Source organism: Microcaecilia unicolor, chromosome 9, assembly GCF_901765095.1.
Source record: "Microcaecilia unicolor chromosome 9, aMicUni1.1, whole genome shotgun sequence".
NCBI classification, from domain to species: Eukaryota; Metazoa; Chordata; class Amphibia; order Gymnophiona; family Siphonopidae; genus Microcaecilia; species Microcaecilia unicolor.
Window position 1 is genome coordinate 82,744,500 of NC_044039.1, and position 10,773 is coordinate 82,755,272.

The 10,773-nt window shown below is 43.6% G+C and overlaps 1 protein-coding gene across 1 annotated transcript in view; it reads left to right on the forward strand.

The window, feature by feature from the left end:
- The window catches only part of MCAT (malonyl-CoA-acyl carrier protein transacylase), a 30,284-nt gene extending 21,274 nt beyond the window's left edge, over window positions 1-9,010 (forward strand). Inside the window, exons 3-4 of the mRNA XM_030215302.1 lie at window positions 6,571-6,788; window positions 8,513-9,010. Coding sequence (XP_030071162.1) covers window positions 6,571-6,788; window positions 8,513-8,935 — 641 coding nt within the window. The 3' untranslated portion in view covers window positions 8,936-9,010. The remainder of the gene's footprint in view (window positions 1-6,570; window positions 6,789-8,512) is intronic.
- The last annotated feature ends 1,763 nt before the right edge of the window (window positions 9,011-10,773 follow it).

The following is a 10,773-nucleotide window of genomic DNA, read 5'->3' on the forward strand; positions in this document are numbered from 1 at the left end:
TCCCTCGGGTTCGTCGGTTAGCTCCGCATGGACAGCTGAAATAGTCGGAGAGGTAACAGCAGCTCTGGAAGGAGTATTGGACAGAAAACTACAGGGGCTGGAACAAAAGCTGGAGGGGATAAAAGACAACATGTCCCAACTCACCCAAGACATGGCAGGATTCCAACAACGAACCGGAGCGCTGGAAGACCAGGTATCAGCTATTGAACAAAACTACGCTAAGTTGTTAAAGTTGGTTGAGACACAGGCCGAAAAACTGGAGGACTTAGAGAACCGGTCCAGTCGCAATAACTTGCGTTTTGTGGGGATATCGGAGGAATTGAGTGACAGAGATCTATGTTCCTTTTTGGAGGACTGGCTTGTGAAAGAACTGAAGCTGCCCGCTGACATGGGGCCGCTGATAATAGAGCGCGCGCACCGGGTGGGACTCAAGCGCCAGAACGAAAACAGACCCCGAGTTGTAATTTGCCGAGTGCTCAACTTTGCCCAGAAAGCGGCGATTATGCAGGCGGTTCGGAGCGGAGCTGGATTCCACTATAAAAATCAAAAGATTCTTTGTTTCCAAGATTACTCAGTTGCAGTGGCGGCGCAACGAAAGGCCTTCTCGCCGACATGTTCAACACTGGTAAAACACAAAATTAAATTTGCGCTGATGTATCCAGCCAAATTGAAAATATTTCACCAGACAGGCATAAAGATTTGTGAAACGGTACCAGAGGCCCAGCAGTATGTTCGACAAATATTAAATACAGGTGATGAATGACTCCAGCAAGAGAGCGGACCAGAATGGTTATGTATTGCAAATAAGGAAACGGATTATGTTATAGGCTCTAAGGCCAAATGAGCTGGAACAGTGGGGGAAAGCTGGTTCGGCACGCTGGCATCTGAACTAGAACTGATTTGGTTTCATGACTGGGTTTCGGTAGCGTTGAACCTGAACACAAGACAGAGAGTTTAAGAAGCGCGAAACGATTTGGCGCAATATCAGGTGAGATAAATTTTGGAACACGGCTAAGGACTACATATAACTATCATTAAGACATAAGTTGAGCAAGTGACTTACCCCCTAAAAAGCTTAAATGAGCTATGGTCAGCCGCGGAACTTGCCAAGATAGAATGCTGCTGAGAAAAGTTGGAAAGGACGAAATGAGCAGGCCAAGACTCATCATTCACCAGCTTGACTGAGTGCAGTGGTTGAACTTGAGCAAAATGTAAGTTGGTGTTAAGTGCCATCGCTGCATGATGGTGAGAGAAGGACTTGGCCAGCTACAGATTTCAGCTGCTGATATGTGACTGAGCTCCACAAAGTTGGAATGGTTTATAATTCTCTCAGTATTGCTCTAAAATAGGGAAAGCGCAAGCATATAATGAGAAGAGCAGACTGTTAAGTACTGTTTATTAAAGTTAATGCATGTTATATGGTATAAAGTTATGTTGTTGGTTTAACGTAAGGAACAACGTAAGTAATATAAAGGATTAAGGGACAGGGGTGGGGAGGGTATATTTGATATAGGAAACCTGGAGGAGGGAGGAACACAGTTTGAATTGGAATCTTTGAGAAAATCTCTTGTTACCCCTGTTTATAGTGAAATGCTGGGAGGGGCGTAGATGTGGCTAGTTCCCTAAGAATAGGGACGAAGAGGAAGGGGGAGAGTAGGGTTTTGGGGGGAGGGCCGAGGGGATTGGGAACGGGAGATTAAATGGAAATTCTAGGAGGGTTTTGGGAGGGGAGGGTTTCACTCAGGCCGAAACCAAGGTAAACGCTCAGCACCATGAAGGAAATGGGGGGCGCCATGAGCTGGGGTGGCGCCCCCTTGGAGATAAAGTACTACAATAGTGTAATAAGAGCCACAGACACACAGGTGATGACTAAAATCATAACATGGAATGTGGGTGGAATAGGTTCACCAGTTAAGAGATCCAAGATATTGCGCTATTTGCAGAAGATAGGTGCGGATGTAGCTCTCCTACAGGAGACACATTTGTCGGCCATCGAACACATGAAATTGCAGAAATGGTGGGTGGGGGAGTGCATTAGTTCGCCAGCAAAAGGGAGGAAAGGGGGAGTAGCCATATTGATTAGGAAAGGGGTAGCCGGACAAATAAGTAACATTACTAAGGACCCTGAGGGCAGACACATCTTCTGTAAAGTATCTTTAGGTAGGAGACAAATTTTATTGGGCAGCATTTATGCGCCTAATCAACTAGACAATAGATTTTACAAGAACATTATTGATCTGTTGTCAAAAGAAGATGATATCCCAATAATCCTGGGAGGTGATTTTAATATGGTGTGGGACCCGCAAATGGATAAATCGCTTGCTACCCCCACGCCTCCCCAGTGGATGTCGAGGGGACTCCCGAACTTGGGTACGTTGTTAGATCTTTTGGACATATGGAGGGTTTTTCACCCACAAGAGAGAGACTACACACATTTGTCTAGGGCCCACAACACGCAATCATGGATTGACTAACTCTTGGTGTCTCGATCCCTAATAACAGATATACAGGACACACAGATTGGCCCATACGCGATATCAGACCATGCAGAGGTATGGGCAACTCTGAACTTTGGGGGATAGGGTATGAAAAATAGACAGTGGACATTTCCTAGCTACTTAGCTCAGAACGCACGGTTTCGTGAGCACTTATTGAAGTCTTGGAGCAAATATAAAAGCCATAACGAACATTCTGTATCAGACTGGGAGGCGGCGAAGGCTGTGATAAGGGGAGAGATTATCAGTTTTGTAAGCCAGTTTAAAAGGACGAGGGATAGAGAAATATTGAGATTAGAAAAACAAATTCTGACATTGAGGAAGAAATTTGGGGAACTGCCTTCCCCACAATTGAAAACAGACCTCATAGCAGCCCAGGTGAGTTTGAACTCCCTTATACATGAGAGGGAGAAGAAATCCCAGGACTATTATCGGTATCAATTATACAAGTATGGTAGCAAGGGAGGGCGGACGTTAGCTAGATTGATAGCCCGGAAACAAGCCTCAAGAACAGTTACAGTGTTAAAAGATAAGGCTGGGAAGCTGTGTCAGATAAGGAGATTAGAGAGATTTTCCATGAATTCTACCAGAAGTTATATAAGGCAGAAGAAGACTCTGGTCTTGCAAGCAAGGCCTACCTAGAGGGAGTGGATCACCCAGTACTTAGAGACAAAGATCAGAAAGGTTTAAACGTCCCCATTACAGTAGAAAAAGTACATTGGGCAGTTACCCACAGCCAAATGGGGAAGGCTCCGGGACCAGATGGTATGAGAGCGGAGTGTTATAAACTGCTGGGTGAAGAGATAGAACCAACACTAGCGGAAGTCTTTAATAGCTGGGTCGACAAAGGCTCGTTACCTAAGCAGCTAAACATAGCCCAAATTATTTTAATACCAAAGCCTAAAAGGGATGTGGTTTTGGCAGAATCTTACCGGCCAATCTCCATGTTGAATTGCGAATTGAAATTATTTGCAAAAATTCTGGCCAACCGCCTGGGTAGAGTGCTACCAAAGCTCATCCATGAGGGACAGGTGGGATTTGTAAAGGGGCGATCAAGAACTTAAGGGAAGATACTAGCAGCATTGGAGTTTACGGGTACGAGAGCAGAACCTACATTAATGATTAGTTTTGATGCAGAGAAAGCTTTTGATCGCGTAAAATGGGAATATTTGTTTGAGACCCTTAAAGCATATGGGATCACAGGGTGGTTTGAAAGAGCGGTCAAAACATTATATCTAGACCCAATGGCACGAATTATGGTCAGTGAGGGTTCCTCTGCAGATTTTGCGATAGGGAGAGGCACCCGGCAAGGATGTCCACTATCGCCATTGTTTGCCATATACTTGGACCCTCTGATCAGGGACATATATTCCATGCCAACAGTGAGAGGAGTAAAGATCAATAAACAGGAGTTTAAATTGGGGGCGTTTGCAGATGATCTGCTGGTAATGCTTACTAACCCAGCGAAATCACTGAACGCTCTATTGGAAATATTTCAGGAATTTGGTAATTACACAGGGTTCAAGTTAAATCTAGAGAAATCAGAGGCGTTGGGAAGGAATATCAACAAAAACGAGCTAGGGCAGGGACGTTTTCCCCTCAGATGGGCGGAGGGTAAATTCAGATATCTAGGAATTATGTTGATACCCAAAACTGAGGACCTTTATGGAACTAATATTCAAATATTACTGAACACGACTAAACAACAATTAGAGAGTTGGAAATTACTACAACTGCCTTTAATAGGGAGAATATGCTTAATTCGAATGATCATACTCCCCAGGTGGCTTTATGTCCTGCAAACAATTCCCATTTGTTTATTACGCAAAGACCTTCGTGTGTTTAATAGAATGGTAGTGAAATTTTGTTGGGCAAACAAGAAAGCAAAGATGAAATCCCAATGGATGGTGGGGGGTTGGCAACAAGGGGGGCTGGGACTGCCAGATCTGGAGCAATACAATATGGCCTGCTTGTTAAGATATGTCAAAGACTGGATTTTTGGTACCACCTATTACACACCTCTCGAATTGGAAGAGGCCCTGTTCGCCCCATTGCGGCCACAAGCCTTGGTACAAATAGAGAAAACGCAAATACCTGTAGGATACCGACACAGTCTGCTGCTGGGTCCTCTGAGGAAGGCATGGAAATTTATGGAAAAAAGATTAGGTATAGGGGATGGAGCAACAGAACTACTACCGATAAGGGGGAATCCACTATTTGAGGCAGGCATGGATAATGCAGTTTTTCTCCGCAGGGAAGAGAGGGGACTGATAACTTTAGAGGACATCATTGGGGAAACGGGAGATTCGGACGCTAGAGCAGCTGGTGAGGGCAGACGAACTGCAATGGGGAGACATGTACGCCTATTGCCAATTGAAACACTTTGTTAAATCTATGAACAAAGAAAGACTTTCACAGAAAAAATCTCAGAGACAAATCCCTCCATTTCAGGAATATATAGGGCCCTGTGGGAAGGAAAGCAACCAAAAGATCTAACACACCTAAAAGAACGTTGGGAAAAAGATTTTGGAGTCAATCTAGTAACATGGGACGTTACTAAGGAATTGCAGAGGATTCCCAGATTGTTAAATGGAGCACAATATAGGGAATGCGCATTCCGATTCATCCATAGAGCTTACATGACTCAAGCACAGCTGGCGAGGCTCGGGGGGGGGGGGGGGGGGGGATACAGTCAGCGCTCTGCAGGAGGTGTGGGGGAGCAGATAATACCTTTTATCATGGATTTTGAAGTTGCAGGAAACTTAAAGCATTCTGGGGGAAAATAGCCCAGTATTTGACTACAATTATGGGACAACGGATAGCATGCACACCAGAGCAGTTGCTGTTGAACCTCCCAGGATCAGGCAGAGGAATGTTATCAAGGGGCAATATATTATTTGGTAAACACGCTGCTGGTGAAAAAATGTATTCTGCTATACTGGACGACAGAAACGGGACCCGAATTCTGGCACTGGCGGAATCTAGTTCACCAGTTGGTGATGTGGGAGGCAAAAGAAGCTAGGAGTGGCCCCAAAAAACGTATTACATTTCTGAAGATTTGGGGCGGATACGGACTCTTTGACGCCTAGGAGTAGGAACTTAATAAGGTGCTGTAGCTAAGGTAAAGGACTGGGGGTTACCGGCAAGGGTGAGACTGGGGGAGGGAGGAGGGGAGGTCGGGGTGGGGGGATGATTCACTGGAGAAATGTATTCATTGTTGATAAGAGGCAGCCACACGGTAAAACATAGTATGCTATAAATCATAAACTCAAGCTACTTAGTGCCAAGGATCGGTCGGGGGAAAGAACAAAACCAGGAGTCCCTCATCAACGTACTCAATATCTGGACTTGAAGTGAAAATTGTCAGGGCATGAATTTTTTTTTTTTAGGTATGTAGAATGGATACTGTTTTTGTAAAAGAGGGCTGGGGGGTGGGGAACAAAAGAAAATGAACACGTGCTATAAAATCTGTTTGTAATATTTTATTGTTGTTCATTAAAAAAATGTTTAAAACTAAACTATTCAGCTTTTGCTCTTGAGCAGGCTGCTCTTCAATAGTGGGACAATTATCTGGAAAATGGAGCAACCATGAGCTTGGGATTGTCTCATTATGTGCCTAATACAATCCTGGTTGACGAAGGTGCAAGCAACGTTCTTTGCAGGTGTTCTTTTTCGACAACAGGATTAATCAGAGTCAGATGCACACTCCCACCTACCTCCCAGAGAGCTGATGGAACTTTAAATTGAGGGGATTGTTGTGCACAGGAAAGGGAAATGGGACTTGATATACCGCCTTTCTGTGGTATTTTGCAACTACATTCAAGCGGTTTACATATATACAGGTACTTATTTTGTACTTGGGGCAATGGAGGGTTAAGTGACTTGCCCACATAAGCTCAGAACTTTGTGAGAGATGTTCCATACCAGCACGGTTAGATATTTTTGCTTTCTGCACGGTCCAAAAAAGACAGTACTGAAAAATAGTTATGATTGTTGATATATTAACTTTTATCAAAATATTGTTCTAAGTCCAATAATGGCTACTGAATTAATCTGATATGTTTCTTTCTTCCAGCATTGTATGCTGTGAAAGTTCGGGCAGAGGCTATGCAGCAGGCATCAGATGCAGTTCCAAGTGGGATGCTGTCTGTGGTTGGCCGGCCTCAATCTAAATACAATTTTGCTTGCCTTGAAGCTCAAGAACACTGCAAATCATTGGGAATAGAGAAGCCTGTATGCGTTGTTGCAAATTATCTATTTCCAGATGGGCGAGTCATTGCAGGGCATTTACAGGTAAGCCCTTAGTTTTTATGAAGATATTTCGTTTGAAAGTCTCTAATACAGAATCTAACTAGCAAAATCTGCCAGGAATCAGTACAAGTGGTATTTGCTGTCGTTGATGAAAAAATGAAAATATGATAAACTAGCCGTTGAGCCCGTAAAAACGGGCTAGTAAAGGAAGGGGGGGGGGGGGGGTTGAAAGGCCCCCCCCCCGATAGGTCGCCGCCGCCCCTTCCCCCGGAGTCCCCTCCGCCACCCCTCCACCCGGGCCGGGTACCTGGCTTCACTATTCAAACCGCCGGAACGCAGCACACAGCTCATCTGAGCTGCCGTCGGCCTTCTTCTCTGCGTGTGTTCCGCCCTCGTGTGACGTAACGTCAGCGAGGGCGGGACACAGGCAGGTAAAGAAGGCCAACGGCAGCTCAGATGAGCTGTGTGCTGCGTTCCGGCGGTTTGAATAGTGAAGCCAGGTACCCGGCCCGGGTGGAGGGTGGGTGGCGGCGGCGGCAACTCCGGGTGGGTGGGTGGGGGTAGCGGTAGCGGCAACCCTGGGGGGGGAGCGGTGGCGATGGCGGTTCCCTCACTCGCAGGTGCGCAGGTTCCCTCTCTGCCCCCGTCATCACGTATTGACGCGGGGGCGGGACAGAGAGGGTCTCTACTGCGCATTTGCGAGTGAGTATGCCTCTTGCCATTTATATGTTTGATTACTATGTTCAGTATTTAAGTGCAATCCCCAAGAGGGTAATTTGAGGCAATGGTAAATCTCTCATGAAAGTAGTAAGTGTTGCTTAATACGGTAGATGCTGGATAGAAATAAATAGTTCCTTAGTAATTTAGTGCCTGGTCTATTTCCTTTGTAGTCCTTCCTTAATCCATACCTGTTTCCATCCTGCATTTTGAGAATTAACATCTTTACAAGTGCACCTGTAAAAGCTGAAATTCCATACTGATTCCAGAAAAATGTGTCTTCAAAAGGGCTGAAAGCTGAGACTTCTGCTATAGGCGAAGTACCCAATTAGTGTGTTGTGGGGAAACCTTGGATCTACTGTGAAAATGTGATCGCTTGCAGAGGGAAGACAGGGGCTGATCACTTCTGCCACTACAGTAAGGAAAGTCTTGCTCTGGTCCCCCCCCCCCCCCCCCAATTCCCTATGCTGTGGCCTGCTGGGAGGAGGAGTCAGTATGCGGTGCTTCTTGTTTGCTTCTGCCTTGACCAGCAGTTTTTCCCTCTGAAATCAGAATTTCATGGGGCAAACTGATATTTTGAGATTATGGACCCCACACAGTTCCAACTTCAGAAGGAAGCAGAAAGAGAAGGAGGCATCAGGAGGTAAGAAGCACAGCTTGACCATCCAAAAGCCAAAGTAATACAGGGGTAATAGGAGAGGAGGGAAGGTGGTGATGCTGTTGGGGTGGGGGAATGGGAGGGGTTGGAAGGTGATACCAATGCCAAGTGGATGAGAAAAGAAGGTAAGGTAAGTATGCCAGAGGGGTGGGAGAGATGATAGTGTGCAAAGACACAAAATGAATCCAGTACCAGGTATGTCATATATAACATAGAAAAAGGTTGGAAATCCGCTGTCTTAGCAGCCTGTCATGAGCTGCAACTCAGTACCCTGTACAGTTAGCTTTATGATAATCACAAGTTATGGAGCTAGCCATATCTTTAAAGAGGGACAAGTTCAACTTAATTTCATTTTGTTTATTTTATGTGACATAGATACTTTCTGTTACAGGCACTACAGTTTTTACAGAAGAACTCCCGAAAGTATAGTTTCTTGCACACTAAAATGTTGCAAGTGAGTGGAGCTTTTCATACTAGTCTCATGGGACCAGCTCTGGAGCCTTTGGCTGAAGTGCTGAAGACGTTAAACATTCAAAAACCATTTATTTCGGTTTATTCAAATGTTGATGGTAAAAAGTACAAGCATACTGAACACATTCATCGTTTACTAGTGAAGCAGGTGGTTTCACCAGTAAAGTGGGAGCAGACAATGCATGCAATCTATGAAAGAAAACAAGGGACAGAATTTCCTCAAACATATGAAGTAGGTCCTGGAAAACAACTGGGAACCATCCTAAAAACCTGCAACCTAAAGGCCTGGAAATCCTATAGGCATGTGGATGCTATAGAAGATGATGAACCCGAAGACCCATAGAAGTCCAGTTGGCCAGTGTCCTACTCTGATAATCATGTGTTTATGAATTTTTATTAAATTCACATGAATTTTTTTAATATGTATTTTCTATTTAATAGACAAAACTGGGAGGATACTATTACTTTGTTCTATAATAGTTGTTTATGATACAACAGAAAAGATTGCAGTTAACACAGCTAGGAAATACATGATCTACAGTGTTCCTGAAAGTATCAGTTTGTCATAATTTGGCTGCAGCAGTTGCAAAATGTTTGACATAGAAATATGAATTTCACCAAGTTTGTTGTTCTAGGAAAGAATTATCCTTCCAGCAATTAAAGATGCCTTTAAAGACTAAGGACAAATAGATGTCTACTACAGATAAATCTGTTTAAATTTACATTTCAATACTCAACGTTAGGCATACATTTGAAAAGTAATAAGTTATGCAAATAAGTAATTACAAAGGAAAAGGGAAAAAAATGTTGTCTTGGATATAAACCAGGAATGTAAAGGGGAGAGGCCAATACGAAACTAAGAGCAGGAAAAATTAGGTAATCATATTTAAAAGGAACAGGGCAAAATCATCATAACATACATGGACATCTGGCTAATTATCACATCTCACTGTCGGCTTTTAAAGCATCATTCATCTTCTAAGGGTCTAGGAAAAATTTAATTTAAGCAGGATTGAGGAAAACATATTTCCTAGTGGTGATAACATGTTTTGCAGGGGTATTGTAGACACATAGTACCAAGAGATCTAATCTCTTGCCATATAGAAAATAGTTCCTTCTTTTCTGTGGTGCTTTATGTAAATCTTGAAAACCCAGACACTTTGACCCATAAACAGTAGCTGCCTGCTCAAAAAGGAGTGAAAGAATAGCCTAGTAGGTAGAACACAGACTGAGAACTGGGAGTATTCAGGCTTTTCAAATCCTGCTACCACTTCTTTTCACCATGGGTAAGTCACACTTAACCCTCCATTGCTTCAGGTAGAAAACTTTAGATTTTAAGTCCTTTTTTAGATGTAGGTGAGTTACATTCAGGTGTATTAGACATTTATCTAGCGTACCTTAATGTAACTCACCAGAAAAAAACATGAATTAAATCCAAAAAACAAAAATGGTATTAAAATCTTGTTCATAAACAAACAACTCTAAGAGAGTAATTACATAAAGGAATTTTGTGTGTATATGCCAGTGTGTGAGGAGGAGGAACCTAATGATTAGTGCAGTGGACTGAGAACTAGGGAACTGGGTTTGATTTCCCATTGCAGCACCTTGTGACTCTGGGCAAGTTACTTAATCCTTCATTGCCCCAGGTACAAAAAACTTACCCCCTTGTTTACTGAGCCATGCAGCAATGCCAACACAGCCCATTCAAAGTGAATGGGCTGTGTCAACATTAGCATAATAAACAGAGGAGTTAGTTTGTGAGCCCACCAGGGTCAGAAAAATTACCTGCCTATAATAAAAATGTAAACCTCGTTGGTTGTACCACAGAAAGGTGTAATATCAAATCCATAATCCCTTTGCATGTGTACAATCCCTCTAATAGAAAAAATACTCTTTCCCATCCTATGAAAAGTAGATAAATACTTGTATGCAACCTGGGTTTACAATGTTTTGGGGAAGAGTTCAGGCAGTCCTCAACATGCATAATTCAGCTGCATACATTTCATATGTATACATAAGCACCTATGTGTCTTTATAAAATAGGCTTAAAATGGGCACCTATTTGGCCTCCCATCCTAAGGGCCCTGTTTACTAAGCCGTGCTAGTTACCGTTTTCTGTGTAGGTGCCCATAATATTCCTATGGGCGTCTACACAGTGCACGCTAATTCTTAGCTTGTGGT